The sequence below is a fragment of the Haemorhous mexicanus genome, chromosome 1, assembly GCF_027477595.1.
Source record: "Haemorhous mexicanus isolate bHaeMex1 chromosome 1, bHaeMex1.pri, whole genome shotgun sequence".
NCBI lineage: Eukaryota > Metazoa > Chordata > Aves > Passeriformes > Fringillidae > Haemorhous > Haemorhous mexicanus.
Window position 1 is genome coordinate 29498409 of NC_082341.1, and position 18864 is coordinate 29517272.

Here is an 18864-nt window from a genome sequence, read left to right on the forward strand (position 1 = left end):
AAGCTGTGCCAGAAGAAGAAATAATATCCTCACAAAAAGGGTGATTAGACATTGGAATGAGTTGCCCGGGAAGGTGGTGGAGTCACCGTTTAGATGTTTAAAGAAAGATTAGATGTGGCACTCAGTGGCACAATCTAGTTGAGGCGGTGGTGATCAGTCATATGTTGGACTTGATGATCTCGGAGGTACTTTCTTAAACCGATTCCGTCACTCTAGGGGCGTGCGGGAACTGCAGGCACCGAAGGCCCACTCCAGCCTGGCCCGGCCGCGTCCTGCCCGTCCGGCCCAGCGCCGCTCAGCCCACGTCTCGCGATCCCACCCGCTGCCCGCCCACAGCGGGGCTCTAAGATGGCGGCGGCCGCCACGGCCGGCGGGCAGGTGAGCGGGCGCGGCCTCTCCTCTCTCCTCGGCCCGCCCTGGGCCGCTCCTCGGCCCGCCCTGGCCGCTCCTCTCCCCGCCTGGCCCCGCCCGGAACGGCAGCCTCCCCAGCCCGGCCCGGCCCGGCCCGGCCTCAGCGGCCTGGCCTCGGCCTTTCTGTCTGCTCGGCACCGCCGCCGCACGCCGAGGCGAGGCGCGTTCCGTCCTCCCCCGCCCGGCCTCGGGGCGGCAGCGAGCGGCTTGGATCCTCCGAGAGAGCCGGCGCAGCCCTGCCTGTCCTTCCTCGGCAGCCAGTGAGCACGCCTGAGCCCTGCAGGCCCCGCCGGGGCCGACAGGGACGGGGCTCCAGGGTGGGGAGAGGATGAGATCTCGCATAACGGAGTGTGGGAAGTAGGAATCTTTGAGCACAGCTTTGCTGTGGAACGCTACCCCCGGGCTGGTGCTTTCTACCGTCGGTGTGCCTTCCCTGTTGTCACGTTGGCACTCCCCATCGGTGTGTCCCGCAGTGCCGAGGCCTGACATCGGCACATTTGGGGTGTCTCACAGCTGCTTTTCTCCAGAGATCCCCTGGTGTTCCATGGGGAGATTGTGCAAGTGTAATAACAAAACTATGGCCATTTGTTCCAGACCTTTGCCCTTCCCAACATCTGCAGTTGACAGCTGGCCTGGCCGTGCCCGGTTCTGGGCAAAAGGCAGGGATACAAGCGGCCTGCATGTGCCTGGCTGCCCCTGGCCAGAGACTGCCACAGGTTCCACACATATGCAAAACCTATTTTGTGTAGGTTTAGCACACCCAGAACACGCTGGAGTGGTTGTGCAGCCAATACAGGCCACTCTCAACATGCCTGTCAGTACTTCCAAGCCATTTTGTGCTTGTGAAATTGTATCAGTTTTGTGTTTTAAGCAATATTGGTCATAATGATGTTAGGCACAATAGCTCATATTTAAACCCATTTTTTTTTGATACGCATTTTAGTTTTTATCAACCACTAGTAAAAGAGACATAATTCTTATGTTAATGGGTTTCGTTTCTTTTGCAAATTATGACACATCAAGAATATATTCTGAAAATAAAAATCATGTCTGCATTTTTCAGTGTTAAATGTATAAGCAGAGTTTTCTAGATGCATAGTTTTAAAAGGTCATGTGCATAGTTTTAAAGTAAAGCTGCATAAAATAAAGTTGCAACTGTAATGCAAAGTAAGCAGTTTCCTTGTTCATCACAAGTACTGGGTTAGCTGACCTGAGTGAGAAGCCCATTCTCCAGTTAACATATGTTAATTTCTCATTTCACGGCTACCATCTATGATTCTCCACAGGAAAAGAAAATTAGTGTGTGTAGCCTAATCACCAGACTATTTTTATCAATTTAAAATAGAGACAGGAAATTTAATACCTCTTTATATCTCTTAGAACATGTTACAGTTTGCTGTAATAAGGTGCTGTGATACATATATTAATTTTGGTCTTCACGTTACTTTAAACACTGTGTTCACATATGTTACAATGTAATGACTCCATAGTGATGCAGCATATTATACTGACAAATGTACTGTGTACTGTCAGGCAATAGAAAAACAGCTGAAGATTTGTGGCTATAAGAGCAATGTGGATGTCGTTGCACTGTATCTGGCTAGACAGTAAGTAAAACGTTTCTTGCTTTGACTTTTACTAAAAGTAGAGCACACAGTAAATAGAAATCTTTCACAGCGCTTTCTGTACCAGGAGCTCTGAACATCATTTACTCTGAACATCATTTATATGTGAAATACCAGTAATCATATTTTTACGTAGTCCATACATGTTGTGAATGAAGAAATGGTAAAAGTACACAGACACACAGCAGCACTGTGCTCACAGCTAGTAGCCTCATCCCTAGATACACAGTCTGTCTCCAGCAGCCCAGAGTTGCTTGAGGGTCTGTGAGTTCACAGAGTTGTACATGAATTTCTGCCATGGGGAGCAGAGGAGTGAGAGTTGATGAGCTGATCTCTGCCTGTTCTAACAGGCGCGTAAGGCTGGGTGGAAGGAGTATCAAGAAGGCAAATGAAAGAACACGGGACCTGCCCAGTCTAGGAACTGCCAAATTTCTGACCTCCCTGAAGAAATGTGTTACTGCAATGGCAAAACTCAGTGGTACCACCCTTGAAATTACCTGCATTTGTACTGCTAAGAACTGAAGGGAGGGCAGGGCAAGATAAAGTGAATACAAGCACAAGAATACTTCTTTTGGGCAGGCAGTACTGATGAGAGAGCTGATCTCCTCTGAGAGCTTAATGAAACAGCTTGAGATGTAGGGCAGATGAGGAGAAGAAGATGTGCTAAGTGAAGGAAAGCAAACTTTCATGAACCTGTGGGTGATCTAGGTTGATAGAGGTGTATGCTGTAGTATGAACACGCTGAGAGGCAGCCATAGAGGGATGGATACATGACAGGACATACTTCAAAGTTTTGGGAAAGCGTGCTTGGAATTTCTGGCCAGGGCACAATTCCAAGTGTTGCATACCTGTCTGCAGCCTCCAGCCTCCCAACTGCATCCACTGCTCACGTGGTTGATGGCATATAGAAAAACTAACATAGTTTAGTAATTCAGGGACAAAGTTTTCAAGGTCTCTTGGTCCAATGAGTGAAAAAAAAAAGGTCTTAAGGGATTGAGGGATTTCAGTGCTGTCTGGTCTGTTTTTAGTGGAGCTTATATGGTCTTGAAAATCTAAATGTGCTCACTAATATGTTTAAATTCCTTATCACATCTCCTGATTTACATCAAGAAAGTATTTGGTGATTTGTGAGGTAAAACATATAGTTACTGTCAAATTTCTTAATATGTGCATTTTAGAAAGAAGAAAAAAGATAAAATTTAAGGGACAAATTTCTATAATGAGAAAATTACAAGGGGCATATATACATACTTTCTGAACAATACAATTATTATGCCACATGTGTCAAGAATTAAGACTGTGTATACAGTCTTAATTGGCATATTTTCTGTTTTTAAATGCTTAAATGTGTGCCCTCCCTGGCTTTCAAGTATTTTTTTGGTATAGAATAAAAAGAAATGCTCACATGGCAGATACATAAGTGATCTGTCTTCCCATTAAACCATTTTGGTAAAGATGAGGCAAAATAGATTCTTTCATGATTGGATAGAAGTGAACTCCTTTTATTCTGTATCAGTTTATATAAACTTGAACCCCAGCCAAGCTCAGTATCAGATCATGCCTCCTTTAGTGTTGTTTTGACATATTTTTCTGATAGCTGAAATAAGAAAATGGAAATCAAATAAGAGGGAATGAGTTTATATTTTTAAACCACTACTATTAAAGGGACATGAAACAATGTATTTTGGATGCTGAAAACTGTCATCCCAGGAAACGTGATTAACTTAGCAGTAGGTAGAAAAAGAGTGCTGCAGGCCAAAAAGGATCAGTTTATAAAAGACATACAAAGTCTGGAAGGCATGTAGAAAAGGACAGGCTCTTTTAAAATGTTAGAGGAATTAAGCTCTACCTGGGGCAAATTAAATGCCTTAATATAAAAAAAAAAAAAAAAAAAAAAAAAAAAAAAAAAAAAAAGCAATGCAGCAACCAAAACCAAAAAACCAACAGATTGAGGCTTGGAGATAGTCAAGATGAGGCTGTTACTAGACAGGGAGTAAAGCCAATTAAATGTAAAACTGTAATCTAGTTATGGAGTGGCAGTGATCAAGAATATTAGAAATTTTGGCTTTGCTACCTAAAATGTAGTTCAGGGATGCACAGGAGAATTGGATAGGAGCTCTGTAGGAGCTCTGTATGTCCTGTCAACAGCCATCAGCTTGTCCCTGCTACTTGCAGTAGTATCTTTTTCTGTTACTTGTGACAGCAGACACATTAAGTATGTATTTGCAGGGTTAGTTTCTATGGCTTATCTGAGGAAGCCAAAGAAACAGTTTAAAGTAGCAACATGAGAGGATAGCCTGATTTTCAGTAATACAAGGGACTAAAAGTATAGTGCCTCAACTTTGTAGGGTTTGCTCTTGACAGACTTTTCATTTGCAAAAGCAAGATGAGAAACGGCATCCACCCTCCCTTTGTCTGTACCTGGAGGGTGTGTTGGAAAAAAAGCAACCCAACAAATAAAAAGACAGCATGGAAAGGTACAGACCAGACTTCACAGCTGGGAAACAAACATGCCTTTAGCCTGATTATATGAGGTTAATTTTTATCAGTCCTATTACCTTCTGAAACACTGGCCTTCATCTTGCAACACATTAAAATTCAAAAGAAAATTTTTATTATGGCAACTAAAAATTGTCAGGTTAAAGTAATCTATACTTTTTCTAGTGGAAATTAAGAACATCTATTTATAGCAATGAAAATAAAGAAGAGCAGTTAGTTAAAATCACTTGGCAGCTCACTAATATTTTCTGGTCAGTAGGTAATTTTTTATTTATAGTACACTAGCAAGCTCAAAGTGCTAGATACACAATTAAACATAAAACCATACTAGTGTGGGAGATCATGTCAGCCTCAGTGGATGTACTAAGTTTCTATGAGAATAGGACAGGAATAGAAAAAAGGCAAAATTTCACAATATACACTAATATGAAAAATAATAAAAAATGCACATTGACGTGCTTGATGTCTGTCTTCTGTTGGCTTCTCTGGCACTGTGGCTGGACAATCCCCACTGCACCTTCAAAGCAGTTTTGCTTTTAGCTTCATGTCCCCAGGGTGCCAAACTTCTCCGCCTGTGTTCTGAGCAGGATTTCTACAAAGTGCAAAGTACATGTGACTCAGACTCATAACTCATGCTGTTATGGAAAAGCAATTAATGTATCACTTATTTTGTTCGTGTTTCTTTACCACCTGCTGCCTTGTTATGTTTGCAGGTGTGCAGAGTGCTTACACTGTCTCTGCCACCTTCTCTTTGTGTCTTTCTGTACTATAAATTTTAAGGAAGTGTGCCTTTCTGGTTCTTGTCTAATATTATTTATGGAAAATAAAATATCAAATTAGTAAGCACTATTAATGTTAAGAAATTTGTTACTCTTATTTTTTTCTTTCATCAGAGGACTAAGAAGTATCCCAAGTCTATCACAGTTTCGCAGATTAAGATATTTGTGGATTAACAACAATAAGGTACTCTGATATTCCTTTAAAGAGCAGAACAATGCATCTATACTCCCTGATTATTATTTTGAGGTCTTTTCTAGCATAAAGTATTATATCTATTGTCAAACAAATAGATTCTTTTCAATTTCCAGGCTAATTTTAACTGCCAAACATAACAGATATGAAGAAAACTTTCTTTATTTTACATTACATAGTATAAGCTAATATATTTTCCTTTAGATTCACATTAACTTTATAAATTTTATTTAAGGAGCTGAGGTTTTGTGCTAAGTCCTGAGCTCCCAGTGTAATTAGAGTGGGCAGTTCTTGGAACAGACTGAGGGGTGATGCAGCTGTAGGACAGGAGTGGATTGCAGGAAATGCATGGCTCTTCTTTTATATTCTGGCAGACATACATAGTTTATTTCCTGGCAGGCTGGTGGTTGAGGTGAAGCTCCTTTTTCATGTCATGCACACGAGAGTGATATAAAACTGTGAAATGAGCTTCTCCCTGTGCACAGGAAGCAGCACTGCAGTTCTAGGGGTGACATGGTATGAATGTTTTACTGTACAGTAGTTTACATGACTTCCACAGTGACCCCAAATTCTTCCATCTCCAGAATTGCTTCCTCAGGTAAATAAGGAGATCTGTGAGCAGCAGAAAAAATAAATTTGCATTCCATGTCACTTCAGAGCACATGTATATCTGCTGCCCCAGGCTAGCATCAGTTATATGGCATCTTATGTCCAATTCATCAAAAGATCTCAACTAACTATTTTTGAAAAGAGCAAATGCATAGATATCTTAAAATGTTAAACTAAAATCACAGGTATAATAGGACTTTTCCTTGTATAGTGAAAGGACATTAAAGAAAAAGAAGAAATGGCCTGATGACTAAGCTGAACTGATCTTGCTGATCAAAAAAGATAAATTAATTGGATTTTTGCACAACTCTCACTTTTCCTACCTAAGCAGTAACACAGAACATTCTTTTGTTGTTCTGTATAACTTATGTGGAGAAGTCACTCGGTGGCTTTTCATAGGAGAAATCTTACTGAAATGCCTCAATAGAAGCAGCATATTTTTCTGTAATTAATAATTCTATCAGAAAAAAAGCAAATATCAGATGATTCTGAAAACAGGACTTGCCAAAAATAGGGAAAACCATTGTACAAGGGAGTGGAAAAACTTCTGTCTTATGCTCTTCCTTCCAGCTTTTAGGTACTGTTGATACACAGAGCAAAGCACATTTATTTCGGAGTCAGTGGCAAAATTCAAGGACTGAAATAATTCCTTTCATAACAAATTACTTTTCATCACCAAATTCACAGAGTCAGGAATAAAATTCTGTTTGTTGTTCTTGCATTTAAACTGTAGGATAAAAACTTCATCACCATTAGTACTCCCATTTCTCAGAGACTATAAAAGGTCAGCTTGCTGCCCCACTGCAGATACTTTACCTTGCACTGGAGTCAAAAGTGTATTGGAATTGTGCTTCTCCAAACAAGGTGTGATTCCATAGGAACTGAAGATAACTCTTTATTTGAAATACACCCATACTCTTACTGATTTTTTTTTTCTATAACTCTCATTGATTCTCTAAATATGATTAGATGACATTTCTGATGAATAAGAACAAATTTGTGCTCTTTGAACCTGCTGGGGAAAAAACAATTTAAAACCAAGATGCTGGGTTTATTCAAATGATATATTTCAGGAATATTCTTAAACCAACATAGAATTATCATGCTCTACAAGGATCTTCTAACAATAAAAATTATTTCAAATATGCATAGAAGGAAGAGAAAATATGGAGACCAGTCATTTAAAGAAATCTGTTTCCAAATACAAATGTTAAATGTGTAGTTCAAAAAATTAGGTAAGGCTCTACTGCTTGTATTTGATTTGTAATTAGTACTTCTAATGAAGGTTCAGTTGTCAAGAGAATCCTTAAACCAAGAGTCTTAAACAGAAATTTAAGAAACTACCTGTGGTTAAACAGTTTTCAAGAGGCCTTGTTTATAATTCTCCAACACCACATTCAGAGTGACATTCAACAGTTTGCCTAACTCTAATTTCAGATCCAAGATTTAACCTTCTTGATCAAAAACTATTACTTGACCGAACTCTATCTCAACAATAACGAGCTGACAGATATATCAGGTACCAGTCTTCCCTTTTTAAGTTGTTGAGCAGAGACCTATACTTTCTTTTTTTCTTTATTGGCATTCAAATTTATAAGACTGGATCACAGCAAGTAACTTATTGGTTGGAAGATCCTATGTATGTATAATTATAATTATTAGATATTTAATTTTTCCAACATACTTGAGTGACAGTAAGGTGATGTGTTTATTCTGGTTTAAGGGATGAAATGTCATTCACTTTATGTCAGGCAATTGTGAAATACTTTTGATCTTACATGACCGTATTTAATAATGAAAATTTATAACCAGAAGTATTTTGCAATGTTACTGCCAAATTTGGTTTATTTTAAAAAAGCATCTGTCTTATACTTCTATTTTAGTTTTTCTTGTCCTTGTAGATTAAAATGGCTTTACCAGACTTGTGAATTTGTGAATGAACAGGCCAAAGCGTAATACATTTCCAAATATTTTAGACATTTTAAATGTTAATATTTTATTTTTTTCTGTCCTTGGATGAGAAATGATGTTCGTTTGTTTCTGTGAGATTTCAAGCAATCTTTGTCTTTGAAAGACATAAATATGGATACAGGAGACAATACAGATGATAAAAAAATATGGATAAACAGAAGGCTGTCATTAGTAGAGAAATAAAATACTGTACATGGTTTGGAAAGTGAGATATCTAATCTTGACGTGGGAGGATGTGAACACAGTCTGGGTCAAAACAATATTTTGTAATAGCTTTTTAATACATCAATAATTACTTGAAACAGAACTATTTTCTAAGGAATGCATTATTTACTGCTTGCGAGACAAAGGTAGTATTAGGGATATACTGTTGTTTGTGAGGCAAAGGTAATATTAGGTCAAGGTAAAAGGAAGTGAATTAACCAAAGATTGCAGGGATATAGGAGGAATGAAGGGTGGTAGAAGAGAGGTTGCAAGTGAGGCTGATTTGTCAATGCAAGGGTGATGTGGACAAATGGAAAAAATTGTAATGAAAAAAAGATAGGCATGTGCTTAAAGGATGTGACTAGAAAGGTGAAAAGGATATTGAAATATCTTTGATTTATTGCTTAATTAACATCTCACGCAATGTGCTACCAAAATACAGGCATACATAGATAACTAAAATACCAAATTCAGTGTACAGCATAGCAAAATAATGTTCTAATAAAGGCAGCTATGGTGAGAATGATTAATTATTTTTCATTTTATTTCAGGTGCTCTGAAACACCTACGTTCCTTACAGATTCTGTTTCTTCACAACAACGAGTTAAAAAAACTTGGCAAAACAGTGAAGGAATTGAAAGGAATGATAAGCTTGCAGACTCTAAGTAATACCTTAATTTTATTTTGCAGAACAGCAAGTAGTAACTTTTTAGTTTCTTATCAGGATGTTTCTTGTCTATTTCCGCATCATTTGCCAATAGCTTTTGAACCTAATTAGCAATTTCAGCCAAATTTGACAGAAGAAAGAGATCTCTAAGACATGAAAATTCCACAAAGAGTACCTCAACTGAGGAAAATCTGCTAAGTGAGTTCAGAAGTTAACTTTTTGGCTGCTGACTGCCAGTAGCTTTGATGAATAGCTTGAAGGGTGTCTAAGCAGTTTACAGTTTACTAAGCTGCCTCTTTGTAATGGAACACAGGAGTAGGGTGAGATTATCATAAAGGTGAAAGGAGTTGAAAAATGGGTGTTACTGCTGTTGAGACTGTGAGTGATAGGTTATAGAGCCCAAATGCCTGCCTCATTAATTCTCTTGCTTATAGAACTTCCTTTCTGCATCTTTTTGGCAGACTAGATTTCTAGAGTCTAAGAATAAATGTACTTTAGGTATTATTCATAACAATGTCTGTTAAGGAGCATACTTTCTGATACACTGGCTGAAAATGAAAATTGCACCATCTCTGAAATTTCAAATGAAGTTATACAAGACAGTGTTGGTGGCACTAAGTTACAATATAAGAAGGTAGGATTATATGCTATTAAGATATTGAAAATTAAAATATAAGCAATATTTTTCCATGATTCCTAAAGGAATGTCAACATAGGTCATGCCAAATGCTTATTACTTGGAGAAGACAGTAAACAAGTTTTGTGCCTTGGTGACATGGTTAAGGAGGTGAATGTCCAAATGTCACCAGGCCATAAACATCTCCTTAAGTATTCAGAAAACTGAATGTCTGATTGTGGGAAAGGAAAATATGAATGAAAAATTAAACTTTTAATTCAACTTGACCCTGAACCAAAACTAAGAAAAACAAATCAAGTGTTCAGGAAGACAACATGCCAGCCAAACTATTGAAAGTCTTTTCATTATATGCAAGATAGAAAAATGAGTCCATTTAAGAATGCAGTTGTTTGAAATGATTAGGCAGCGTCTGGAGAGACATCCTATGTATGAATGGTGCAGTCACTTGAATTTAATGTTAGCTCTACAAATTAATAAGGAGCTTCAACAAGCATAGGAAGTTTGTTGTACTTGTTGCAACCATCTGTGGGAAATATATAGCAGATAGTTAAAGTGCTGCTGAGTTATTATAAATGGCAGTTACAAAGGCACAGTGAAAATTGTATGCAAATTGGACCAGCCACCACCATAGAAAAGGAAGTGTTTGAAAGAACAATCAAACAATATATATAATATACTGATCTACCCTAATTTAAAAATAAAATTGTTATTTAGTTCAAATATTTGTACAAGAATAAACAGTAGTCAGTGGAAGAAGCTTAACAACCTTAATAACCATAACTTCAAAGTCATTCCTTCATGACCTTTGCAGTCATGAAAAAAATTGTCAATGTGTTTGCTTCAAGGGGATTTTGTAATAATGATTTCTCAAATTAACAGGTCTCTATTGGTTTAATAAAATGCCCTGTCATATTTGAAGTAAATTAAATCAGTAAATTAACAAAATAAATTTTAAAAGTCATATCCTATATATCGTATTACTATATAATTTATCTGCCTTCTTGCAATATTAATAAATATTAAATGGGTGCAGAATTTGCACTGTGTAGCTTTGCAAAGGGCTGTGCCCATAACTCACTTTTATAAAAAAAAACAGTGAGACTTCTCACTGTTATGAGGTAGATCTTTTTTATTGCTAATCTGATTTAAAAAAAAAGTCACTTGCTAACCTTCAATAGACCTTATGGATGCTTAACAACATTTTATTATTTTGTAGCTCTTGGAGATAATAGAACTATTAAAACACACTATTATTTGTTTGCTTCAGGAGGAGCATCCAGCTGCCAAAATGTTGCATTTCTCTTCCTGAAGGCTCTCTTGGGATTTTAGCCACTGCCCTGCACTGGATATGTAGCATAACAACCATCCTTCATCAGTTGTCTAGGGGAGACACTCAGCTTCAAAAGATTTACTGCATGTGCTGCCTACAACTGCAGCCTTTTGGGAGATTCAGAGTGCTTCTTTTTGGGCTCACCCTGTGCTCACATCCCCCTTTTGGAATCCAAGATTTTTGTTACGTACTCTGTAAATTGCCTCAACTGATTTATTGTCCACAGCTGATAACATCCTGCTGCTAGACCTCAGAAAACTCTCGTGTTCACTATGTTTCTGCCCCATGTGGCACAGACACACTGTTTTCCTACACTCCAAATAGAGAAAACAGACAAAACTATGGAGGAAGAAAGCATTATCCTAATTTGTACAACTAAAATTGCATGACCTTGACAAGAAAGTAGATAGCTCAGCCAGGAATTGATCCCAGATGTTTTGTAAAACAAAACCATCTTGATCTGTACAAGGGTTGAATTTATTGTAAAAATGAGGAGTAGAAAAGTGTACATTCTTTAAAACAAACCTACAATTTAGTGTTGTTGAGCAGGGACATAGTCCAAGCAGCATCCAGATTCACAAGTTTAATATCAGACCTGTTTTGTGCCTTGGAAAAATTTCTCTTGAATCTGTATTCTATTCTACTACCAAACATATGTGCTTTTAGAGATCTTTCTGAAACCTTTTTCTCTTTGGAGTGCTGTAGTATATTTTCTTGACTCAAGAATAGACTTACCAGATACATACATAATATTCTTTCTGATTAACACTGTCTAGGAAAAAAAAAAAAAAAGCAAAAAAAAAAACACCCCAAAAATAAAACAAACAAAAAAAATTCAGTTAAAATAGAACTTTATTTTGCTGCCACCTTGTGGGTGTCTTACTAATTTTAAGTACAGCAATTTTTAAAAATCTGTTAAAGAATTAAAAGTTCTCCTCTGAATACATGAACGGATATTTTCTGTGAAGGAGAGGACAAATGCTCATTCCAGCCTTGTTGCAGCTTCAAAATACCTGCAAAATCCCATCAAGCATTGAGCCCTCTCAGCAGTCCTGAAGAACATGAAATTGCATCTTGTAGATAACAAATCTGTGTGGAATATTTTCTGACTTTTTTCTTCTACTATCTCTTACTTGCTTCTGTAATACCATCTTCCTCTTCCTAACTGCTAAATGACATAATTTTTTTACCCTAGAGCAAGTATTAGCCACAGCCTCTCCTCAGAAAAACAGATGACTGCAGACTGTAGCAGTAGTTGTAAAAATGACTAAGATTTTTTCCCCTGCTCTCATCTCAAGGTGACAACCTCCTGAGTATTTTTACTGCCTTAGAAGAACAGCATTTGTATAAGGAGATAAAAAGCATTGTTATGTTTTTTATTTAGAAAAGAGGTCCCACCCCACAACACTTGCTTGTTTATTAGCTCATCTGTGAATGAGCCAGTTTCTATTTTAATCAGCTCAGATATCACAGTCACTAAACAAACTGATTTGGCATGTGAGCTAGGCTAAGGTTCCACACGTGGCCAAGCAGCAGCACAGGGCTGATACCTGTCTCTGTGTTGCAAAGGTTTGGTTAGACAGGTAATGTGAGCCCAAACATAAACATTTTAGCCAGATTGCTAATGAGCTTTTGGAACTTGGTATTGCCAGTCTCAAGGAAAGCAACTGGAACCCAGGTTCTTAGAATTTAGGCCCTCTGAAACATTATTCTCTTACGTTTCTTGAGTTTTCAAAACCATCATCTGTCAAAATATCAGAAGGCTTTGTTTTTGCATTTTACATTTTATTTGTGGGATACAGCCTCTTATCAGCTCTGATAAAGTCTTAGGTATCCTAAAGCTCATCTGATATTAAATTCATCCTCCTACAAATTTTGTGTCTTATATTTAAGCTTTCACACCTAAAAGACCATTGCTATTTGAAATAGGGATTACCTAATACTATGTAAGAAAATCAAAGGCAAACACTTCAGTGTTTTTTGGTATAAAGGTTTGGAGTGCATGATGACACCTTTACTGAGTTCTTGCCTGTGGCATATTGCATACTCTGCATTAAGTCAGTTCCTGCAGTCCAAGTTTAGATGAGTAATTTCACATGTGTAAAGTGTTTACACGGCCTAAGAACAATTTGAATTTGATATTTTGTACGAAATCTTTGGCTCCTAGTGACCTTTAATTTTCCTGCCTTGAAAGTTGTTGTTTTGCTGGGTTTGCTTTTTTGTGACATTGGGGCTTTTTTTCTGTATATGTTTTGCAGATCTATTCCATAACCCTCTGGAATATGATCCAGACTACCGGCTTTATGTGATATACTTCCTTCCTTCAGTTCAGCTCCTTGACAGGAAGTGTAAGGATTGCTTTCCTCTCTCACAAAGCATTGACAGTTGCTTTTGATTCTAACCAGTTGGGAACATAGGTGAAATTATCCTATCTCTTGTTTTACATGCCTTTGTGGATAGAGCAAGAGAACTAATGAACAAGATATCTGTTTTTGTAAGATTTATCAAGCGAAAAGAGTTTGCATGGCATAAACACTTTCTCAAATGTTTTTGATTTCTTTTTAAATTGTGTAGGTTTTTCTTGTATCTTGGTCGATTTGGGTAAAGATAAAAACTTGTGCTTAGAAACATGTACCTACCTCTGTGCATTCAGACTGGTATATTCACATGGGTGAGTGTGCTTACTTAGGTTTGTACATGTTTCTGTACAGTTTAAGTATATATATGCACATTTCTTGATAAGGCAAATGCAGACCAAGTTTTCAAATATAATAAATGTTCACAAGTTATCAAGAGATCTTTCACAGCTTGTCTACTGAAAATTCTACAGAAAAAAAATTCTTTAGAATAGCCAGATTTTAAATCAGTGAATCCATAAACATGCCACAATGTACCCAGAAAATCACCTTTGGTTATTTTTATCCCTGGTGTTTGGAGAGCTGTGTGACTGACAGGACTGAAAATTACTGGAGAGCACTAAGAAAGTAGCTGATTCCTACTTCAGCTCTGTAAGAAAGCAGCAAGGAAAAATCAGCACCTTCTTGAAAAGGGACTGAGCAAGGCAGATGCAGGACATCTGCAGGTGCTGGGAAGCTGTGCAGCTGTTGTGTAGGAAAGCTGGTGGATGGGCCCCAGCAGGTGCTGATGAGGAGGTGCTGGATCTGACCAGGTGCCCATTTGCTCACACAGTCACTTTGCACAGGTACCTTCACTCTCCTGAGCACTTGCTCTTGTGTTACACTTGTGCTTAGCACATCTGCCAGGCTGTTACTAAAATACCACTTTTTGACTGGGGAGTGATGACTGAAGCTTAATGTGCTGAAAAATACATGTTGCATTTACATGTCTAGAAACACTTCCATAAAACTTCCTGGACTTCATCTCCTAACTACAGTTCTACTCTAATCAGTCCTGGATTAAGACTTGAGGCAGTAATTTGTATCAAGCTGTATCCTGGACTTTCTGTTTAGTGAAATATTTCTCTAAAACATTACTAAGCTTCACCATCTGTAGAACATTACCAGCATAGTCCTGGCTGTCTCCTTCCCACAAGACATGTACTCACGTTCTGCTACCTTCAGGCATGACTACTGCAGTTCCTTCCTAATTGGTCCCCTAGACACCATGACTCCAGAACTTCCCTGAACTGAAAATGCTTCTCCCAGTTACTTGTTCTAAAAGTTTAGCTGACTTCTGTTCCATAGCTGAAGTACTAGATTAGTATAAGGTTCATAAAATTAGGCCACCATCCCCAATTTGATTTAACAGCCTCCAACTATTTGTTTAAAAATTAAAGCTATTTCTCTTCAAGTGGAAAACAGGAAAAAAACTTTTCTTCTGATTGCACTCCTAGGGTTTTCTCTGTAATTGACCAATGGGAATTGAACTGGCCTTAAACCAAGACTTGTTTTTGCTATTCATAAAGACACTTCCAAATCTTTACTTACTTCTGCTTATTTAAGATCTCATTTAAGCAGCACAAAAAGTCTTGCTTTCTAGGCTCTTCATTTAAAACTTCTGATCCTACTGCACTCAGAAGAAAATACTTTACTGTATAGGGCTTCACCCTAAAGCCTTAGTATCACTCCATGTTCCCATTTTGAATTGCCATGAAATTGTGTCATTAACATTATTATTGTTAAAAAACTGCACAGAAAACCTATGAATCACCTTTTGTAGGCTGCCTTTTCAACTGACAGAAATAAAATTTTTTTTTTATATCCCTTTTAACAGTAGTTACACAAAGAGAAAGGGAGTCAGCACTTCATCTCTATAACCCCAAAAGAGCTTGGATGATGCAGTCAGTAGCTTTTGGGAAGAGAGCAGACACATCCCTGGGGACTACGGTGGGATCTGGCAAATGCACTCAACCAGCCAGAAGACCAATAATGCCCTCAGGTATTTATATACTCAAAGGAAGGCATACATTTTTAGGACATTTGAATTGGAAATATTTTCTTTTCATTCATCTGATAAAACATTATTGTTTTTAGTAATAAAATATAAATGCATTGAGAACTCAGCTGGTTTGCTTCATAAAGTAGTTGTAGCAGCAGCAGCAGGCAACAAATGAATCCTTCTACTGAGAGTATTGTGGCAGATAAGTTCTAGTCATACCCTGCAGTTACAGAATTGTCCTTAAAGATAACCGAAAAATTTTTTGTCAGTATGAGTCTTGTGTTTAGTTTTACTTATATTTAAAACATCTCAATAGACTTATGACTCCAAGTGCTCAGCATCATAGAGTTTTGATGCCCTCTAGTGCTTTTACAAGATAATCTCCCGAAGAAAATATTTTCTTCTAGTGTTCTAAATTTTATGTGTCTAGTTTTGTAAGCAGATTCATGCTTTCCAAGCTGGGAATATTTTAATGATGTCTTATAACACCATATAAAGCAATTTCTAGAGTTCTTAAAACATTCAGATCTGGAAGACAGCATGATCCCGGCACAAGAAAGCAGGCAAATCCCACCTGGAACCATGAGACTTGTATCACAATCCAGAACCAACTTTGAAATCCCACACAACCTTGTCAGCTTTTGATGTTTTAAAGATAAAATAAAACCATTGTGCATAGATAACTGAAATTGTTGCACTTTAAGTAGTGTAGATGAAAGTTTAAAAAGTAATCAAATACTTGCAAGTTTTTTTAAATGTATATATCGCAATAGTAAAACTGAAAGCACTGTATTTAACAATGATTTTGAAGAGGTTGGGAAAAAGAGGATAGTTTAAGCATATTTAGTATTTTTTTTGCTGATGATAATCAAAGCAGGCAGACAGCTCTCTTTATCTCTACCCTGCAATTACACACATCTACAGTGACATCATTTTCTGTGAAAGAAAAAAAAGCCTGGATGCGTATGTCCACAGGAAATACAAAAAACTTAAAACCCAGCAAATACTTGCTTCCATAGTAATTTAATAAAATATTATCTTAAATATTTCAAATCATGTGCTAGTTTTCAATTAATTTGAACAAGTAATTTAGGATCAGGATAGCAATCAGTTCTCAGCTACTCAAATTGCTGCATAGCCATTAATATCATAATTTGAACTTTCTCTTGTAGGTCATGAATTTGGAAATAACACTAATAAGTAAGTAATGTGTTCAGTGTCTTCTTCCTTTTGCATCTCTGAAGCATTTAAGTTCCTCTTCCTATGCCTAAAAAATACCCTAACTAGAGAAAATTTCCAGTAAAAATGAGCTTTTGGAACAGTTTCAGGTCTTTGTATTCAATATAGCTGCAACTCTACATTAGGTTTGCTGTCTAAAATTTAGTATTGAAAGGTATTCCACATTTGGAAATGGGTACATAAAAATGCCATTTATTTGTAAGATCAAACACTGATCACTAGAAAAAGCATGCTCAAAGTATTAAAGCTTCAGAATCGCTGTTCTGTATTATGTCCCAGAAAATGTTCTCCTGACTGGCTGCTCAAAAACACACTCTCTAGAAAATATTATGACTTGTAGAATGAAATTGTTTTATTCTGTATGTGATGTTATTTTTATTCTGTTCAGTTTCAAAATCATAGAAATAAATGTAAAACTTTTATCTCTGTGTCTGGATTGAGACAGGAGAAAGGTTGCATTTTAATGTGATGACATTTTAGATGCAAACTTTGTAAGAGGAGATTTACAAACTTTAGGTATCAGGCTTGGCTTTACTTTCTAGCTTTACATATGAGAAGATTTGAAAAAGGCATTGAAGGAAATAATAAGAACCTACATATATCCTTTAACAGTACTCAGAGCACAGCTCTTTAAAAATCAAGTTTTTTCTGTTGAACAATTAAGTCTTACCCACCTTCACTGCAATTAGCTGTCCTCATAGTTAGAAGGGATGTACAGCTGCCTGAAGTCTTATTTATGGACATGCTGAGGCTTTGCGAGGTGTCTTTTCATGACAAAGTGCATGACTCAGAGGAGACAGTCCTGTGGCTTATATGAGGTGTGTTACTACAGGGACATCTTTAAGAAATAAGTTCTTATAAGATAAAATTTTAATACTGTATGTGAGTTGGAAGGTTTTGGTTCCTTGTCAGTGCTGCTTGATGGTGTGAATCTGCTGCTTTTCTCTCCCAGACAGCAGCTGTGGCAGTATACATGAACACAAGCTCACAGTGGTCTGGATTCAGAGCTTGGAGAATGGATATTTGCCTGTGGGCTAGTTAAGTGATCCACAGTGAAATAAATGTGCATTTCCATTAATGGGTACCAAATCACTTGAATCATGTCCATTGAATCAGAGCATTAAAAGCATACAATTACAACTTTTGTGGGAGAAAAAAATTGAAAACAAAGAAACATTTTAAAGTCTACTATAAATGTTTTTTAAATAATTTATAGCGTGATTTTTTCAAATAGAATCTCATGACTCTGACCTTTTTTCATTTTGTTCTGCTTTCTTAAATTTGGTAGAAAAAAACCTTCTGAAAATTTAAAATTTTTAAATCCTCCCTCTTTAGTGTCATCATGACTGCTACTTTCATTTTCCAGAGACTGTGTGTTGTGAATTAATTCTGAAGTGGTTTGGAAATGTTCAGGTAAAGGACTTGCTCTGTTCTTTTTGCAGAGTACCATTTGAGGACCCCGAAGATGCGGTTTTAGTGCGGGCAATGACAAGATCTCTAATGGAATTTTCCTCTGTGGACTGGAACAAAGTAGCCACCTGTCAAGAAAGGCGGCTTGAAAACAAAGCAGAAGAGCCCCTCGAGAAGCTGACAATCCAGTTTAGATGAAAAAAACCCTACTTCTCTAATATTAATCCCATAAGTAGGTCAACAGCTCAATAAAACAATTACACAACAACACGCATCTAATTAGGTGAATTTCCAGAAAAAAAAGGTTAGTGTAACGATTCTTTTATCTTATGTTGTATAGAGAGTGAAGAAATTTGATAACAAATTATAAACAGTGGCAATGTTATAATAAAAGTTGCTTTAAATGGAATCCTTACCATAATTTTGTTATCTGAAAGTCCTAAACTGCACACTAATTTTTAGGAAACTAAGGATAAATACTTTTATATCTTATAATACACTTCCTCACACATTTCTCCTTCCATTCTGTCAAGGCTTAATGGAAAGCAATGATGCTTTCTAAACATTCCAAAGCCCTTCTTTCAGGTTGTAGCTTGTCTGCTGAGTTCCTTCCTTCTCTCTTAAGTTAGCACAGAGCCACAGGACGGTCTATGCTGGCAGGGATCTCTGGAGCTTATCTAGTCCAGCCTTCCTGCTGGAAGCAGGGTGGAGATGAGGTTGTCTGGTGGCCTGATGGGGAATCAGAGATTTCCAATGAGCAAGGCACCGCCACTGGGAGAATGAAAGCAGGATTGGTGCTGAGCCCCTAACGCTGTGAGTGGAACAGGGAGGCAGCAGCACTTCTGCATTCCCAGACCTCAGAGTGGAGGGTGACTACAGCATGACTACAGAT

The 18864-nt window shown here is 37.6% G+C and overlaps 1 protein-coding gene across 2 annotated transcripts; it reads left to right on the top strand.

Annotated features, from left to right (window-relative positions):
- Window positions 1-326: 326 nt before the first annotated feature.
- On the top strand, window positions 327-18381 carry LRRC72 (leucine rich repeat containing 72). Of its 2 annotated transcripts, XM_059844158.1 has the most exons (9): window positions 327-378; window positions 1945-2018; window positions 5429-5498; window positions 7554-7635; window positions 8843-8956; window positions 13184-13273; window positions 15159-15323; window positions 16496-16523; window positions 18005-18381. In XM_059844158.1, exons 1-9 carry the CDS (start codon window positions 349-351, stop codon window positions 18168-18170), a joined length of 819 nt encoding a protein of 272 aa, XP_059700141.1. In that variant the 5' UTR covers window positions 327-348; the 3' UTR covers window positions 18171-18381. The 2 variants fall into 2 exon arrangements, with proteins under 2 accessions (XP_059700141.1, XP_059700149.1); XM_059844166.1 differs by lacking the exon at window positions 8843-8956.
- The last annotated feature ends 483 nt before the right edge of the window (window positions 18382-18864 follow it).